Below are 20,028 nucleotides of genomic sequence, written 5' to 3'. Positions count from 1 at the left end.
TGAACTCTTCTTAAGTTAAAACATTAATATTGTGTTGTTTAAAAATGAATATGAACTTGTTTTCTTTGCATTATTCGATGTCTGAAAACATTGCATCTTTTTTTGTTATTTTAACCAGTTGTCATTTTCTGAAAATAAATGCTCTAAATGTCAATATTTTTAATTGGAATTTGGGAGAAATGTTGTCAGTACTTTATAGAATAAAATTTTAATTTTACTCATACACATACCTATATGTAGTAAATACAGAGAAACTGATAATTTTGCAGTGGTCTCTTAATTTTTTCCAGAGCTGTATATATATATATATATATATATATATATATATATATATATATATATATATATATATATAAAGCTTATCAGGAAGTTCATCTTCAACTTCATAAGAACTAACCAGTTAAGTGGCAGACAAACAAGTTTGTTATTGTTGGTTTCAGTAACGCAAGTCATCACTAGAGGGCCCAATTACAAAATATATCTTAAGAGGGGAGATTTCTGAAATCTAACACCTTCGTGATACATTTTGTAAAAATATTTGAGAACACATTAAAACACCTTTTCAAATATATATGCATTTTCATAGAACTAAATCCTCAGCCATATCTCAGTAATTACAAACAAGATTGTAAAAATGGGACGTAACCTGCTTTTAACTCTTTGTAACTTCCTGTTTGATAAGCTTTAAAAATCAGTGTTAATCATGCATGTTAACACAGGTGCATGTTTCATGTGTCCTCTCTCCTGCTGGAAAGCACAATTCTCAAAATGAAAGTGATCAGTGGTGAAGACATGAAAGCTGTGCCACAAAATTTCTTTGAGAATTTATTTTAGAACACTGACATATACAGAGATGTGTCTGAACCCACATAGAGAAGGGAAAAGAAATCTACACCTCTATTTGCAGCATCAGAATCACCACACAGTGCTTCAAAACAGCATCTCTATGCTGAAATAAAGAAAAGAAAAACGCTACAAGGCTATAATACAAAATTTATGCACAAAACAAAGTAACAACAGTTGGGCACCTTTATAAAGTTACACAGATAACTGGTGCTGAGGTAGACAATACAATAAAGTAAAACACAACAAACATAAAACCATTTCGACACCAAGGATGGTCTTGTGACTATAACAAGGCAAATGGAGCAAAAATGACTGTTTGGTCCCACGTGGATCCTCAGTCCAAAGGATTAATTTGTGTAACAGTGGCACAAATATGGGAGCACTGAGTGACATGGCTACTTCCTGTCCGAAAGCAAAATAATACACAGTGATACAGCAGCAGGGATGCCGAGTTTTCACGTACACTCTGACCTGTAGATTTATTGCTTGTTATAACTGAAAAAAAGAAAAAAAAAACATCAATGACAAGTCAAATTTGCCACCTTCACAATGCTGTTTTCCAATGGATCTAACTTTAGCTAAAGTCTTTTAAAATGGGGGTTTCAAATCTAAGCAAAGCATTTCTACAATGACCAAGAAGTGTGGATTGTCATTTTAAATGCGATATTTCCGATGTTATATGAGTTAAGTGAAGGCATCCCTTATTGTCTAAGAGCACAGTTCATAACAAGGTGACTTTGTACAAAGACACAAATACAGAACAAAAACTGATCCCTGTGTACATGAATACAGAATATGTATCAAATCATTTATATGAGCACCTCTCTGACGTGTTTTTAACGGGTGCATGTATTTAACACTGAATATGTTTCACACATTGACTCACACTGCAAACACGAGGACCAGTACAGATCTTAAAGGTGACTCTAATCTTACAGTGAGTGGTGAATACAATACAAAGACACAGATACATCTTTACTTTTGATGTTTTACTGGTTTGTTGTGCTCCATGACTGTGACAGGCCTAAAGCTCTTGGCATTAGATCACTCAAAGTTATTTTTCACACTCAAAATGTGGAATTATCATCATCGTCAATTATGAACACCCAGCAGCAATGACTACGATTTGTTTTTACAAACATCTACTACTGTATATTCTTAACATTGTAAAATAAGCACAAGAAAACAATTTAATACTCAAATCAAGAACAAGCACAATGCAAAAGTTACTGTAAAAATATTCGCCTTACTTAAATGAACAAAGGAACAGGGGTCAAGAAACAGGGGTCACACATTACCCCATACAAAAATACAACATATTCCCTTATCAAAGTGCCACTTTTGGCTCTTGTCTCAGAGATTTATTTTCACAGAAAATCACCTTTACTTTATTATTTTCTTTCAAGCTAACATCTCCCACATAACGGCACACAAGTACTGCATTTCAGATGATTCAACGCTTGAATAATTTTCACATAAAAAAAGATCTCTCTTCTTTTCACATTGTTTCAAGTTTATCCCTCAAGTATCTAACAGCTAAACATTTTCTTAACACTATCCTACAATCACTCAGAATGAATGCATCTACACTTTCAGGCTGAAAAGAACTTATAATCGCAAGGAGTGTGAATATAATGATAAACAAACCTAGATTTCGGCGAATGGACAATGAGACTGAGTGTGAATGAAAATGCCAGTCACAAGCAAAACAAAAGTGTGCTTTTGCTTTAGTGCAAAATCGAGAGCAGTGTAGAGGTAGCCCTGAAAAGATAACCGAGAGGCAGATATGCACACTAGTGCAGGGTTTCAGACTAGTACGGAGCTCACTAACAAGATTACACCACTGAATAATGTGGTATACTGATACTGATTAATTCCGTTCTGTCATAGCGAAGAATAATTCCCGCTCTTAAACACAGCTCAGCAGGAAATTAGAGAAAAAGAGATGAGTACAAAAATAAATCTAGCATGTGAGGTAACAAAATTAGGCAATTCAAGTAAAACATTTTAACACAGAGATGTCAGAACACAAAGATAAACAATAACGGTGAGCTAACTACACAAGTATCCTCAGCAGAAGACCGCAGAAACATACACTGCATTTTCACTTTTTAATCTAAAATATAATCTCTTTAATTCATCAACTGATTTCTGAGTATGAGAAATTAATGTCGCATTAACAGTTCATTAGTTGTGAAATTAGCTCATTCTTTGACTAAAAATGCTTGTGCTTGTACCACAGCAATTCAGCATGTTCCGATATGGGCTTAAAAGTGAAATGAACTGAAAAACTGTATTATTTGATATGGAACTGACTGAAATCTAAAGAAAATCACATGGATTCACCTCTCTGGCTTCGTCTGAATGCACTAAATGCAGAATGTGGTGCTGAAAACAACAAAAAATGGCCTCCAAATCTCTGAAAGTGCACAGTATAGTTATTTAAGCTTGAATAAATGTCCCTGAACATCCAATTCAGTTGCTTGGCAGCACAGTTTGGATGTACTTTACCTCTGAGAAAATCACGTTTCGTTAAGCACTTTATTCTGCTTTGAAGAGAATGATTAATGGGTCCAAACCTGTGCATTTCGACACACACGTTTTTATCTTAAAAATCATGAAAATTGTTGACTAAAAAGCCTAATAATGAACTTAAGTGAAGGTAAAAGGGCATCATTTCATCTACTGATGTGTTTATCTTATATTTTTCATCATGTTTGAGTTTAATTTGAGCTTTAGTCCATGTTCTTATTGGACTCAATATCATTCTTTAAAAGGAATATTCCAGGTTCAGTTCAAGTTAAGCTTGATTGAAAGCATTGGTGGCATAATTTTTCTTATGACAAAAATTTATTTGGACTTGTTCCTCCTTTTCTTAAAAAAAAAAGAAAAAAAAATGGGTTACAGAGAGGCACTTAAAATGTAAATGAAAGGGGAAATTTCATAAACATTACCATACTCACTGTTTCAAAAGTATAGCCACAAAACATAAACAATATGCATGTTAACATGATTTAAGTGTGATATAATCGTTTACTTCTCTTTTCTGTATAAAGTTATATCCAGTTTTACAACTTCGTTGCCATGACACTGCAACGTCATAAACCCTGTAATCCCGCAAAAAACGATGACTTAAACAACTTTACAGCTCAAATAATACAGAAGAATTAATGTAAGTGCTTTTAGAAAATAATAAGATTCACATGGTTTTAAACCCTCAAAAATTTGGGCCCATTCACTTCCATTGTAAGTGCCTCACTGTAATCTCGACTTTTGCTTATTTTATTTTTTTTATGTTTAAAAGAAAAGGAGGAATGAATCCAAATTTTATTTGTAGAAATCAACATTATGCCACAATTGCTGTCGATTGTGCTTAACATGTATTGAACCCAGAATATTCCTTTAAAATCTATGGCCTATAGGTTATGTTCACGGAGCAAAAGTGCGCTATCCACAGAATCCTTACGGAAATAAAACATAACAAGTATGACAATGCTGTAAATTTCTCAAATAAACAAAGTGGAAAGCAAACAAACAGATTCCTGTCCGTTTTTTCGAAGGGATGGCAAATTTGAAGCAGTGGACTGTACTAATACTTTCTGCAAATTCACATCCCTTTATTACACCAACAGACATATCACATTTCCATTTCATAAACACGTATTAATGCAGTTATATCCTAAAAAATGTGATTTAAAAAATGCATGTCAATGCATATGCGAACAAAATGTCAAAAATTCCACATTATATTTCATCACTTTGACCTGGCCCAAAAGCAAACATTCAGGTTTGTCCGTTTGCACATCTCGCCACATTCCCGGTTCTTTTGTCTGTGTCTGGTGCCCCCTGTCTCACACGTAGCAGAGGTACAGGTAGGTCTTCTCAATCCTCCAGTCTGGGGGGATGTCCTCGGGCTTGTGGCCCTTCATGTGCTTCTGCATGGACGAGAGGCTGGGGCAGTTCTCCTGGCAGATGGTGCATTGGTAGGGCGAAGCGCCGTTGTGGGTCCGCAGGTGTTTGATCATGGCCGAGTAGTCCCGTGAGCGCTGGTGACACAGCTTGCACTCAAACGGCTTCTCACCTGTGGAGAACAAAATGTTTCAAATCACCAATAATATGACAGAGCCGGCTTTGTAGAGTAATATGAATCAGTTAAACACCTCATGAAATGGGTTGACGATCGCAGTTTTCATTCCTGTGTCGATGTATTTCCTTTTTCATATTGACTTTTCTATTGTTTACGTCACAGCCATGAACATGGTTACAGGTATGTGTGGAATGGAATACTAGCTAACTTATTGAATACTGCACATTGTATACTGTATACTGCCGCATACTACTTTTAAATTTTTTTAAGTGAAACAGCAGACATTACTTTATGATAAATAATATCAGTAGAATGATCATTGTTGTCATGTGAACTCATCCCATTTCATGTAAGTGACATCCAGTTATTTTCTAGGAAATTATTGTATATTTAGCATTTTTAATGCAATTTTGTGTAAAAATGTCTTAACTTTTGGTAGATAATCATGTCTGTAATTATTTTAGGTTCTGTCATGACATGAAAATGGTAGGTCAAGTTGAGTATTTAATTGCAATTAAATGGACAAAATGAGTGAGTGCAAGATGAGTCATCAATATTTTTGGTCAGTTTTTCTGGAAGAGAAACCCTGTAAATTCTGCTAATTTGAAGTTAATTATGTAAACTTTTAGGAGTACGTTAGCATATAGATGGCCTCAAAACTAACATACATGGACTAAAAGACACAACATTAATTTTATGGGGTCTTTAAAATGTATAACAGCGTTGACGAATGAAAACAATTGCAACATGCTTAATATTCCCACATTAGTGGTCATGTGGCTCCAATTACTGGCTGTGACTGGTAATATTGAAGGTGGGTTAAGATGACCCCTGCTGTCTAGGATGGGAACAACAGATGTGTAAAGTCATGGGCATGCTGGCTGACGCTGAGCAGTGCAAACTGTGTATTGATCTAGGATTGACAGCAAGTGTAAATGCCAGTGATTCTCTGGTTGGTAGTGTGAAAGAGCGGTGGCCTTTCAGCTCAAAGTTTCTGCTCTTGTTATCTTCACCTGCCCGGTGCTGTGGCCGCAGCCCCGGTTGACACAAAGACAGCAATTATTTGACAGACCTCCTGATAGGTTTGCTTTAATCTGCCTTATTGAGGACCAGAGAGCAGTAGAAATCAGCCCGTAATTCCAGCTCAGCTGAAAGACTTAATATGCTACCAAGGCCAGACCTTGACAGAACAAAATAGAAACAAGGAATTTAATCTAGTGAGGGCCTGAAAATGTCAAGATCTGAATTCATTAGCCTAAAACTGAGGCCTTGTTATAACATAACACAAATAATTTATCATTTTATATAGCTTTTGTTTTTTCTGTCATATTTGCAGGGGGTTACACCAGCTACTAGACTTGTCGATTAATTCTGCCACTTGCAGGTTAAGTCTGTGTCGACTACTTCAGTTGTGCATTTGGTGACATGTGGAGGAAAATTCTTCTGTATCCTGGTGTTTTTGCATGCAAATGTATTTGGTATTACGGGAAAGCAAAAATAAAGTGAACCCATAGCCGTTTGTGTTCACATAGCATGTTGTGAGCCGCATTGCATGTGCCAAATTTTTGGCATAGGATAGTAGAGGCAGACAGAAAAGTAGGGGAAAGTGATCTGGACATCACACAGGCCGGATTCGAACCTTGGTCCCTGAGGCAACAGCTCTTATACTGTATATGTCAGGTGCAAGTGTGCTACTGTATGTGCCACTGCTCTGGAAATCACAATTAACGTACAGCAATCATGAGTTGGTCTGCAGGGCTGAAAAGATCAGGTGAGGATGCTATAAAAATAAAAAATGCTAAAAAGCTGAATGTGCCTGACCTGTGTGGACACGGTAGTGGGTCTCCAGCTGGTGCTTGAGGCTGAACTTCTTGCCACAGCCATTACATTCATAAGGCTTCTCTCCGGTGTGGATGCGCTTGTGCCCCTTCAGCGTGCTCTCATCACGGAAACAGCTCCCGCAGAACTCACACTCAAATGGGTGGTCACCTGTTGTTCAGAGGACATACTTAATGTACAATAATAAAGACTTTTATTTCTAAAGGAGTGGGGTCCACATTGAAAATCTGGGAATCAAAGTCTAATTTTTTAAAATCTGGAAATAACCAACGTTTTTTTAAAACAAAGAAATGTTATTTCGTAAAAAGAATATGAAATATTTAAGATTTTACTATATCTGGTCACTAATCAACTATAAGCACATCTGTGACATCGACATGTTGTTAACTTCTTTGTACAAAAATCAGATTATTGTTGATATAAACTGCAATTGCAAAATCTTTATTAAATCCAATAATAATAATAATAATAATAATAATGCAAAACATAAACATTTTTACTAGTGTTTTAAGACTTTTTTGTATGTTTTATTAATGCAGTGTACTACCTGAATAATATGTAAAATAAAATAAAATAAATTAAATTAAAACCCTAGTACTAGTGATTGGTTTTATGTTGAGTTGCAAAGCACAAATGAGACTGTTGGAAATGCGGCATGATGTGGTAACAAGGTCAGAGCTGTGTGGGAATTTGAAGTATAATGTGTTGATTTTCTTTCAATTCAAAAGTACACAGTTCATTTATTTTCTAGAAACCCAGTATCTGTAAAAATACAACAAATTATGTCAACAGTTCAAACCATATTGGAAAATCCAGCTAAAATCAGCTTCTGATGCTAGCTGGTTTAACATAGTTTCTAGTTGGTAATTTATGGTAATTAGTTGTTCCAATCTGGTTTCGTGGTTGATCGGCTGGACCACCAGTTGGTGGGATTCAGGTCAGCCTGGTAGACCATCTTTGACAACCTGGTTAGGGCTGTTAGACTACCTTGAAGATTGGTCTCTGCGGAACAATAATGGCCGTTTCTCAATCTGTGGGTGTTTTCAAATTGTGATGGGCGTTTTTCAACTATCCAATGAAAATAGGGAATCTCAATGTAGTAATCAGTGTGCATTTCCAAACCAGGATGGGCATTTCTGAACTTTCCAATGGAAGTAGGGAATCTCAGTGTTGTAGGTAAATCATGTAAAGCAGTTTGAAAACGCCCACTGATTGGAAAACACCTTTTTTGTTGTGCAGAGACACAAGTCTCACTACCCACCTTGGATAAGCTGGTGGGGATTGTGGTTGAGCTGGTTAACCACACCAGCTAGACCACCTTAGACTGGTATAGTATACAATGGATTTTCCAGGAGACAGGGCAATCCAAAGTACAGTTGTCGACAACAAAACGAACATTTCCTTAGTGATCACAAAGAACAGTTTTTTTCACACATATCGATGTAGCACACAAATCAAGACAGACAGAGAGTTACGCAGGAATGATAGAGAGTTATTAATATTGAGTAAACATCACAAGGTGCTGAAAGGGAATTATCCACCGTGTTTCTCTTTGTCAATGATCAGTGAGAGTCTGATACTATGTGGTGACTTCCAACAGCAGCCGTTTGCTAATTGCTTTCTTGCTCAGACTAACAGCCTTGCATATCTTTTCCAAAGACAGCAGTGCCATATAACACTCACAATATTTAACGCATTTCAGCCCGTGCACTGCAGCTTTAAAGTCATCGCCAGTGACCTATGCTCTTCATTATCTCCTTGTCCAAGTGCTAGCCGTGCCCGGGAATGAATTGCATCTCTTGTTATGTTCTGTCATGCTCCGACTTAAACCCTCCTCTTAAGAGACAATGCAGAAATTCCACAGTGCACGTTCTCTAGGCCAATCGCAGCCCACCATTCACATTCAAATACACTTCTGGATGAGATGAATGGGTTTCTATCTTGGATGTGAGAAAAAAGCGGGGAGGGGGAGATGAGATCCCTTGTGAGCAGATATAAGATGATAGATAGAGTGGCAGTCTTTATGCATCTGTATCAACTTATCCGATGCACCTTCTGAAAAGCCCTCCAGCCTGTCTGTCATTAAAGTTAATTGCCCAGAGGCGGGCAGCAGGCAGGCCAGACTCGCGACACCAAAGGCATGCTAATGCGCTAAAGCCGTCTACTCTGTGCGCATTCTGAACACGTCACTCACATCAACTGCACGCCATGTACATTGGAGGAAACATCTACAGGTATTAGGTTCCAATGTAAATGTGAAATTCCAATTTTGAAAGTCTGCTGTTTGGTGATGATTCCTTAAACACTGCTGAAATCATTTTTTTATCGAGTAGTTTTGTCTTGATTTCCATATTTGTTTTCTTGTTTTCCAGTAAAAATATGAAACATCCTTAAAACATGATAAATGTGTTTAAAAAAATTGCATAATAAGTATGACTTGCATAATTATTAAGACTTGCTTTCAGAGAATATGTATCTTAAATTAATATTTACTTTTCATCCTCCATTGGTCATTTGTTTTTCTTGTTTTAAGCATAATTTAACACAATTTGAAATGGAATTCAAATATACTTTAATACTACACAAACCATCCCACATTAAGAATCCAATGCACCTCAAAATTATGCAAGAAAAAAACTTGAGAAAGGAAGAAATTTGCTAATAGAGTAAGAAAAATAAACTTAATTTGAGATATATTCTCTGAAAATTTTAAGCAAATTTATCTTGTTTTAAGGATGTTTTTACTGAAAAAAAGGGTGCGCATTGATTAATAAACATTTTTTTGCCGTAAATCAAGAGGTATGCTCACATTAAAGTGCATAGTAATGACTCCATGCTTCACGTTACATTGATGCTAGCCCTCCATAATAAATGAAAAGGGTCGAATTTTACATACAAATCCTTAAATATTGAAAAAGCTGTAGCCATGCAATCCAAGGCCAAAGGATCTGGATAGAGCTGTCTGTGCCATAAGCAATGCTCTCTCTTTGCTCTCTCTGTACTATCAAACACAGCTGTGAACATAGACAGCTGCCACTGTCTGCAAATGGCCTGGCAGTGAAATGGAGAGCGAACAGGAATGGCATATTAATGAGAACAGGCTACATGTGCAGAATGAAGAAAGGGGTGACTGGAGACTCATGCATCCCTTTGTTGGATTTGCTCCTCATATCGTAAATACCATGCAGATCATATGAAATATAAATGTAGATGTTAATCAAAGATGGTAGCCAGGTGAAAACACGTTACTTAAACATATTCTTCCAAGATCAAACTGTCATCCACATACATTTTATAGCCCTTACTGTATGTAACAATTGTCTAATTTGTTTCTATTTTTATTTCTCCTATGGAACTTCAGAAGAAACGTAATAAAGTTCATATGTACTGTATATATGTAACAGAGACCTCCAATATGTCTTCAGACATTTAAAAGTGTAACATCTGAGAAATAAAATTTTCTTCCAGTTCTGCCAGCAGATATCGTCTGCTTGAATCTTCGAATTGCAGTACACAACACTAAAATTGTGGAAACACAGTGCTTTAACTTTGTCTGTTTCTTCTGTTTTGTATGTTGTAAAAGACAAAAACAAAACAAAAACACTTTCTGTGTATTCCAATTCAAATAATAATAATAAAAAAACTGATTTGGCTTGTTGAGATTTCTAGTTGACATTTACTCATCCAATTTGGAACGTCAAAATGTGATTTGAGGTGTTGTGCTGGAGCTACTCATTTATCCGGCGGTTTCAAATCAAATCAAATCAAAATCAAATCACTTTATTGTCACACAGCCATATACACAAGTGCAATGGTGTGTGAAATTCTTGGGTGCAGTTCCGATCAACATAGCAGTCGTGACAGTGATGAGACATACGCCAATCTACAATAAACATCAAATTAACACAACACAATTTAAACATCTGTTATACATAATTAAACTCGACTTAAAACATCAAATTAACACAGCACAATTTAAACATCTGTTATACATAATTACACAACTTAAAACATCAAATTAACACAACACAATTTAAACATCTGTTATACACAATTACACTCAACAATATACAATAATAACATACATTGCACAGTATACAATATGCTGTTTTTGTTTTTTTTTTTTTTTTGTTTTTTACTATATAGATACTATATAGATACACATTATTCAATAAAAATTAAAATATATATGAAAAAAGTATATATATAGAATGTACAGTATTGTACTGTATTGACATTCAGGCTGTCGGTTGATAGTCAGTTGTTAAGAGAGACATAATATAATGACAGTAATATAATTTATGACAGTCCGGTGTGAGATAAAAGAGTAATAAAGTGCAGGGATGATGTATTTTGATCGTGGGAGATCAAGAGTTCAGAAGTCTGATTGCTTGGGGGAAGAAGCTATCATGGAGTCGGCTGGTGCGTGTCCTGATGCTGCGATACCGCCTACCTGATGGTAGCAGTGAGAACAGCCCATGGCTCGGGTGGCTGGAGTCTCTGATGATCCTCCGAGCTTTTTTCACACACCGCCTTGTATATATTTCCTGGAGGGAGGGAAGCTCACCTCCGATGATGTGTTTGGCAGTTCGCACCACCCTTTGCAGTGCTTTGCGGTTGTGGGCAGTGCTATTGCCGTACCAGGCGGAGATGCAGCCAGTCAGGATGCTCTCCACAGTGCAGGTGTAGAACCGTGTGAGGATGTGGCGGTTCATTCCAAACTTCCTCAGCCGTCTCAGGAAGAAAAGGCGCTGATGAGCCTTCTTCACAACGACTTCAGTGTGGACGGACCATGTGAGTTCCTCAGTGATGTGGACACCCAGGAACTTGAAGCTGCTGACTCTCTCCACTGGTGCTCCATTGATGGTGATTGGACTGTGTTCTCTGTCTTTTCTCCTGAAGTCCACCACAAGCTCCTTTGTCTTACTGACGTTGAGGGAGAGGTTGTGCTCCTGACACCAGTGTGTCAGAGTGTGCACCTCCTCTCTGTAGGCTGTTTCATCATTGTCAGTGATCAGACCTACCACCGTCGTGTCATCAGCAAACTTAATGATGGCATTGGAGTTATGTGTTGCCACACAGTCATGTGTGTACAGGGAATACAGTAGTGGGCTGAGAACACAGCCCTGCGGGGCTCCAGTGTTGAGGGTCAGTGATGAGGAGATGTTGCTGCCTATTCTAACCACCTGGCGTCTGCTTGACAGGAAGTCCAGGATCCAGCTGCACAGCGAGCTGTTTAAGCCCAGAGCCCGGAGTTTCTCATCTAGCTTGGAGGGCACTATGGTGTTGAATGCTGAGCTGTAGTCTACAAACAGCATTCTCACATAAGTGTTCTTTTTTTCCAGGTGGGAGAGAGCAGTGTGTATTGTAGATGCAATGGCATCATCAGTGGAGCGGTTGTTACGGTAAGCAAACTGCAGCGGGTCAAGATTGAGTGGTAATACAGAGCAGATGTAATCTCTGATTAGTCTCTCAAAACATTTGCTGATGATGGGGGTCAGAGCAACAGGACGCCAGTCATTTAAACAAGTTATTTTCGATTGTTTTGGAACAGGCACAATGGTGGATGTTTTAAAGCATGTGGGGACTACAGACAAAGAGAGGGAAAGGTTGAAAATGTCCGTAAAAACACCAGCCAGCTGGTTCGCGCACGCTCTGATGACGCGGCCCGGAATGCCGTCTGGACCCGCGGCTTTGCGGATATTCACCCATCGGAATGATCGGGTTACATCCGCTACAGAGACGGAGAGTGAACTAACCTCTGTAGCTTCAGCCGTGAGAGCTCTCTCCGCGAGGGCGGTGTTATTTCCCTCGAAACGAGTATAAAAAGTATTTAGCTCATCCGGTAGAGAGGCAGCGGTGTTCATGGCGGAGTTTTTATTCCCTTTAAAGTCCGTGATGATGTTAATTCCCTGCCACATGCTTCTAGAGTTGGTGGTGTTAAACTGTCCTTCAATCTTACTCCTGTACTGGCGTTTTGCTGTTTTGATAGTTTTTCGGAGGGCATAACTGGCTTGTTTATGCTCCTCCGCGTTCCCGGAATTAAAAGCGGAGGTCCGCACATTAAGTGCTGCGCGAACATCGCTGTTGATCCACGGCTTCTGATTCGGATAGATTCGCACAGTTCTGGTCGGAATCACTTCCTCTACACACGTTCTGATGAAGCACATTACGCTATCAGCGTAAAGCTCGATGTCGTCATCAGAGGCGGACCGGAACATCTCCCAGTCCGTGCGATCAAAACAGTCTTGTAGCGTAGAGTCTGATTGGTCCGACCAGCACTGGATCGTTCTGAGGGTGGGTGCTTCCTGTTTCAGTTTCTGCCTGTAAGCGGGCAGAAGCAGAATGGAAGAGTGGTCCGATTTTCCAAATGGTGGGCGGGGGAGGGATTTGTAGCCATCCCGGAACGGAGAGTAGCAATGGTCCAAAACCCGGTCCCCTCGTGTGTTGAAACTAATGTGCTGGTGATATTTTGGTGCGACTGATTTTAAACTGGCTTTATTAAAGTCCCCGGTCACAATGAACGCGGCCTCAGGGTGCGCGGTTTCCTGCTCACTTATACTCCCATACAGTTCCTTGAGTGCCCGGTCTGTGTCGGCTTGTGGGGGGATGTACACAGCAGTGATAATGACCGCTGTGAATTCCCTCGGTAGCCAGAATGGTCGACACAGAAGCATAAGAAATTCCAGATCAGGAGAACAGAAAGACTTGATAGAATGTATGTTCCTCTGATCACACCAGGATTTGTTGATCATAAAACATACACCACCTCCTCTAGTTTTACCTGAGAGGTCTTTCGCTCTGTCCGCTCGGAGCATGGAGAACCCCGCGGGTTCAATGGCTGAGTCTGGAATCTCCGCAGACATCCAAGTTTCCGTAAGGCAGATAACGCAGCAGTCCCTCGTCTCTCGTTGGAAAGAGATCCGCGCTTTCAGCTCGCAGAGCTTGTTATCCAGAGACTGAACATTTGCCAGTAGAATAGTGGGTAGCGGGGGTCGATTTGCGCGGCGTCTTACTCTGATGAGAACGCCGGCTCTGTTTCCCCTTTTCCTCCTGCGTTTCCGCGGCCGTGCTGCCCAGACAAAGGGCTCCGCTTGCGTGTTTGTAAACAGCGGGTCGGCATTGAGGAATGTGAAGTCCGGTTTACGGTGTGAGATCGCTGAGCCAATGTCCAAAAGTGTTTGTCTGTCGTAGACAATAAGGCAGGCAACATCCAAGACAAGAAACATAAGAATTGTAAACAAAACAAACAAACCATTGCTAAGTTGTGTCGGAGCTCGCAACGCAGCAGCCATACTCGGCGCCATCTTGAGTCCAAACTTTGGTTTGTGGCAAGATGGAGCGCATACTTAATGCCTTTGCTCTTTTTTTTAAAAAAAAACATCCTTCATTCATTTCTGGCTCCTCTTATCAAAAATGTACAAGTTGAGTCTAGACTTCAACTGTCTCTGACAATCTTTCTGGTATTTCAGGTCAAAGAGAGTGAGCAAAAAAGAGAGAATGGAGCACTCTCGCAAGCAAATGGATCAAGTCAATTTGTGCACTTTCTGACTGGTGTTCAGTGTTTTCCTATTCCATATAGATTCTGTTTTTTGTCTTTGTTGTGAAGGACAGTACAGAGATAACTATATTAAACGTGTTTACACAAAGTGAACTGATGTGGCCAGTTCTAACAACAAGCACCAAAACCTTAATATTCTCTTCCCCAACTTCTGTTCCGAACTTCTTAATATCTGGATCACTTGCCCTTTTCTGTGCTATATGCATGTGAAATGTCATTAATGTGCTTTTAGATGACTCAGATATTGGATATTTGTGAGTGAGGTTTCAGGTGCAGCTGACCTGTGTGCGAACGGAGATGGCGTTTGAGCGCTGTGTGGCTCGGGAAGGTGCGTTCACACTCGCTGCAGATGTAGCTGCGCATGCCGGCATGAATCTCCATGTGCTGCTGCAAAGCCTTCTGTGTCTGGAAACGCTTGCCACACAACAGACAGAAAACAGCCATGTCTGAACCTGACAAAGAGACAAAAAATGAGTTCAATTAGTATTTAGGGTAAAGCATGCAGAATTTTATTGCATTCACTTAGCAACTAACTACATTGTAGAAAAATTAATGAACAAGTAAAAAAACTCCATAACAGATGCGGTAAAAAGACATACTGTCTTAGATTCTCTTTTCTCCACAACAAAAAACAGTGCTTTTCAGTGTCTATGGCCAATCTATAATGTATCTTTTAAGTAAAGCTCTCTCTAATTTAAAATCTTTGTCAAAACCCAGTGGTGGGCCCATGAACCGCAGGCAGGGACTGACTTTTTATTCAATCAATCAGCATTTACAACAGAGATTAGAGTAAAAAAAAAACAAAGAAAAAAAAACATTAGTGCACGAGACACATAAAAAAAAAACCTCTCGACTTTATCACTGACAGCGTGTCTTTAATGTGATTTTTGTGTAAATGTACTCGGACAAGTTGCCTGAGCTCTTTCTGTACCCTTCTCTCCCAGTTTAAGGGCCAACATTGATGGGGGTCCATCGTTATGAAGGGCCACTGGGGACTGAGAGATGAGATTCATACATGAAAACATTTTTGACTAATTTATAGTGGATTCCAAAGATCACAATGAAAATCTTTATTCAATTAAACCTGAAAAGAAATAATAAGTTTAACAGTTACAATGTAAAATGAAGAAGAAATATTAAAAATTCTGCTTAATGCTATTTCAGGGTTTAAAGAAAAGTTCACCTAAAAATGAAAAGTCTCTCATTATTTCCTCACCCTTATGCCATCCCAGATGTGTTTGACTTTCTTTCTGCTGCAGAATACAAACAAAGATTTTTAGAAGAACTAAAAACATATGTGTTCTCATCTCAGCTCTGTTGGTCCACTCAATGCAACAGAATGGTGTCCAGAAATTTTAATCTCCAAAAGTCTCATAAAGGCAGCATGAAAGTAATACATATGACTCCAGTAGTTAAATCCATATCTTCTGAAGCGATATGATAGGTTTGGGTGAGAAACAGATCAATAGTCAAGTCCTTTTTTACTATAAATCTCCACCTTTTACCAGCCCTGACCAGTAGGTGGTGATATGCACAAAGATTGTGAATCACCAAAAATAAAAACAAAAGAAGAAGAATGTGGAGGTGAAAGTGGAGATTTTTTAGTAAAAAAGGACTTAAATAATGCTCTGTTACTCACCCTCACCTATCAAATCGCTTACACTGCAAAAAAAATGATTTTCAGAACAAGTATTTTTGTCTTATTTTCCAGTAAAATAATCTAAACATTCTTAAAATGTGATTTATTTACTTGACAAGCAAACTGGCATTCCATTTCAAGTCTTATTTTGAGAGAAATCTAACTCAATTTAGTATGCTTAAATGCTTAAAACAAGTAAAAACTGTTTGCCAATGGGGTAAGAAAAATAAGCTTAACTCAAAGGGAAAACGAGTTTATATTTCTTACCCCATTGGCAGATTTTTTTCTTGTTTTAAGTCTAAAGTTCACCAAATTTGGTCAGATTTCTCTTAAAACAAGACTTAATATCTTGTGCCATTTTGCTTGACTAGTAAATAAATCACGTTTAAAGAATGTTTAGATGACTTGAAAAGAATTGTTTTGCAGTGAGAAGATATAGATTTAAGCACTGGAGTCGTCCGGATTACTATTATGCTGTCTTTTTGTAATTTTTGAGATTCTAAGTTCTGGCAACCATTCACTTGCATTATGGACCTACAGAGCTGAAATATACTTCTAAAAATCTTCATTTGTGTTCTGCAGATGAAAGAAAGTCATACACATCTGGGATGGCATGAGGGTGAGTAAATGATGAGATAATTTATATTTTTGGGTGAATTATTTCTTTAAATGTGACACTGACCATGTTAAATGATTTCCTTTCTTCCACTGAAGCACGCAAGATGGTCTTTGAAACATTGAGTGCGTTTGCATGCACACCAATACGCTGATAACTACAGAAAACAATCTTATTAAAAAATCAGAAAATGCAAGAAAACTGTTTACATGAGATTTGAAATCATCAGATTATTCTTTGCTTTTGACATAAAAATGTAAACAGCCATGTGCACAACACAAGATGCACAAACAACAGCGGTAAAGGTGTTTACATGCAATGCGAAATAGGGGTAATCGGCAAACATCCACATGCCGATTTGTTTATGCATAAACCATTTATGACCATAGCCCGACATATGAAAACGTAAACTTTTCACTCAACTTTTGTAATAATACAATTTGCAATGAAAAAGTTGTATTATTTTTTTTCACTAGGGCTTTCAGACTTTTGGTATATCCAAGAATCACAAAACAGCGTCAGAGTGTCAGCGTCAAAAGGTTCAATGCAGAACTGTGAATGCTACAAATATACTACTGATTGCACATTCTCTGGATTTATTGTATCAGACACGTAACAGATATTTGTGTGTCTTCGAGACACTCTGAGAAGAAAAAAATGAGGCAATCGAGCACAGGCATAAATACATGAGCCGACTAGTAAAACAAAAAAGGGAAAGTTCACAAGAAATAGAAAGAGAGAGAGATTTTATAAAAGAGAACTTAGCTTCTCAACAGTTTAATGTTTTTAGGAAAAATGTACCTCTACAACTCAAACGATTTATACCATCACTCTGTTCCTCTGAGAGCGGCTCCCCTCTCCCATCCTTCCTCATTCTCTCTCTCTCTCTCTCTCTCTCTCTCTCTCTCTCTCTCTCTCTCTCTGTCTCCCTCGTCCCCTCTGTCTAGCTCCCAGCAGAGCTTTAATGGTTCTGAAGTGGCTGACAGAGTAGCTTAAGCCGGTGAATAGGGCTGTTAATGGAGCCGGATTCTCTCTCAGACTGAGTGTCAGAGACTCCGTCTCTCCTCAGCAGCAGCGGCTCTCTGCTCTGTTTCCCACAGGCTCCAGAGCTGCCCATTACCAACAACAAACCTCACCACCCCAGAACAAGAAGAGATGTGTCGCCAGCTACTCTTGCACTTTAAAATAAGGAGAATATTTAAAAAGAAAGTTCTGCTGTGTTTCTCAACATGAGGATACAAACATTTAGCATAAAACACCTGTCTTTATTTGACTTTTTTTCTACAGTGGCCCCTAAACGTATTTAAAAAAACTTAAGCCACACTTAAAAATGAATGGATGCCATGGTATTAAAAAACAAAATATCAAAACAAGTGGCATTTTTTCAGACAAGGTTTTAAGGTGAATATTAGATGGAGGTTTTAATGAGTAAAGAGTACCTCCATAACCTAAAACTGTAGCCTAAACCTAACCAAAAGTGATCTAAAATAAAATGAGAGTTACACAAAACAGACATCCTTACCCTAAACCAGTGCCTGAACCTTACTGATAGTGTCCAAAAACAAAATGAGAAATGAAAAGCACGTTTTCTGAAGCAACCACATAAATGTGTCGCTTCTATTACACTCTCGCTTCACGTGTCAGCTTGCGTGCTTAACTGTTTTCGAACCAAAGTGTTCCGAGTTCAAAGTCCAACACTCTATGAGCGGAAGTGAATCACATTGTTAATCACAGAGTTTGATATCTTAACACAGTGTGACAGTAACAGTGCAAAAAAAGTGCGATTAAAAATCATGTCCCGGCTGCGAAGAGTCCATACATCCAACACCAATTCCCACAATTCCTAGGGAACAATCCCATAATTCCTATGCAGTTGCCTCTATGCCATTTCCTCAGCTAGTCGAGTGAGTTAGATGACGACGGGAAAATGAAGCGGTATTTTCAAGTGCTCAACCAAAACCCCAAACGAGCTCGCGAGGAAGAAATGAAAGAAGCAACATTGCCAAATGAAATTAAGGGAGAAACGAAAGGGAAAATTTTTAGATACAATGCCAAGTGGAAAAAGGATTTTCCTTGGCTAACTTAGCTGATGCTAAACAACAGCTCTTGTTCTGTTGCTAGTGCATGGAGGCTCCAGAAAAGATTAGAGCAGACAATACTTATGTAATAGGTAACAGCATTTTAGAAAGGGATAACATAAAAAAACACAGCACTTCCCAATGTCACTTTCTTGCCAGAAATTTCTTGTTAAGTTTTGGATTTTGTGTGCACTGTATGCAACATTAATGTCCTTTGCCAATCACATGCCTGTATAAGTGATGAACTGTACTACTTGTGGTTGTTTTCAGAGATGGTAACAGATGTTTTATACTTGTGCTACAATTGTGTGGCCTGTGCTACAAAACATTCAACCTCTGTAGCACCAGAGCTATGTGCAAAAATAATTAATGTACAGCCCTGCAGTTGGATGTAAACCTCATATAGATAGTGAAAACACATTTGTAAACTGAACTAGATTTAATGGAGTTAATTAACAGAGTTTCGGGAGGAGCATGTTAATTTTAATCTGACAAATCACAGCCCGCGAGTAGGAGTATTTAAGCCGCAGCTTACCTGCTTCCTGTGACAACTCTCCTGACATCCCACCTCCACCCCATCTCCACCTATTCTCTAGATTCATTATTTATCTAAATAAGTAAAATCCGGGGGGGGGGGGGGGGTTGGGGTGTGAGGGGGAGCAATCAGGCCTCGAGTCTTGAGCTCCGAGCCCTCCATTATACGGACAGCAAGCCAAATACGTTTACCACTTCAACACAAGATTACATTAACATTCAAACTACTGAAACAAAATGTACATTTTCTAAAGCAAATTAGTATAAATATTTTATGAAATAATACAAAAAAAAGATTATTCCACTTCAACTCCTGCCAATATTATTTTTTTAATAATTTCATAATTTAATTGTGAGCGATGCTCACCTGTGTAAAACTTGCCACTACGATGCTAGGGTGTTGTGTGGGGTTGCAAGGGCATTGCTAGGTGGTTGCTAGGATGTTGTAGTTGCTAGGGGGTTACTTACTCCCCAATTCAAAAGAGTGCAATTCTCAGTCTTTATGATATTTTTGTCCCTAGATATGGCTCGAGTCATCCTTCAGTTTCCTAAAAGTGTACAGTCTACAGTATTTTCTCCATTTTATCGTGTCATGTGAAAATTGTAAGTCAGATCGATTTGAAAAGTAACTGTCAAACCCTTCTCAACAGGCTGCAGGATTGGTGCAGGATGAGTTATACTCCAAATGGTGCAGGACAAGTTATATTCCAAATTGAATAATTAGTTGCTGTTTTTTTAAACTCCTAACCTTAAAGGAAAAGTGTACCCAAAAACATTCTATCATCATTTAGGCCATTCCAGATATGTGACTTAACTTCTCCTTCAGAA

General features: G+C 38.5%; 1 protein-coding gene across 2 annotated transcripts in view; it reads right to left on the bottom strand.

The window, feature by feature from the left end:
* Nucleotides 1-818: 818 nt before the first annotated feature.
* The window catches only part of LOC127430151 (zinc finger and BTB domain-containing protein 16-A-like), an 87,889-nt gene continuing 68,679 nt past the window's right edge, over nt 819-20,028 (bottom strand). For both annotated transcript variants that reach the window (XM_051679684.1, XM_051679682.1), the window contains 3 exons: nt 14,615-14,785; nt 6,755-6,922; nt 819-4,927 (listed from right to left, as the gene is read on the bottom strand). In XM_051679684.1, the coding sequence (XP_051535644.1) occupies nt 4,698-4,927; nt 6,755-6,922; nt 14,615-14,785 (569 nt within the window). In that variant the 3' untranslated portion in view covers nt 819-4,697. The remainder of the gene's footprint in view (nt 4,928-6,754; nt 6,923-14,614; nt 14,786-20,028) is intronic.

This window comes from Myxocyprinus asiaticus, chromosome 39 (genome assembly GCF_019703515.2).
Source record: "Myxocyprinus asiaticus isolate MX2 ecotype Aquarium Trade chromosome 39, UBuf_Myxa_2, whole genome shotgun sequence".
Classification (NCBI taxonomy): Eukaryota; Metazoa; Chordata; class Actinopteri; order Cypriniformes; family Catostomidae; genus Myxocyprinus; species Myxocyprinus asiaticus.
The sequence above is the reverse complement of the archived record's forward strand: the minus strand, read 5'-3'. Positions and strand labels throughout refer to the sequence as shown.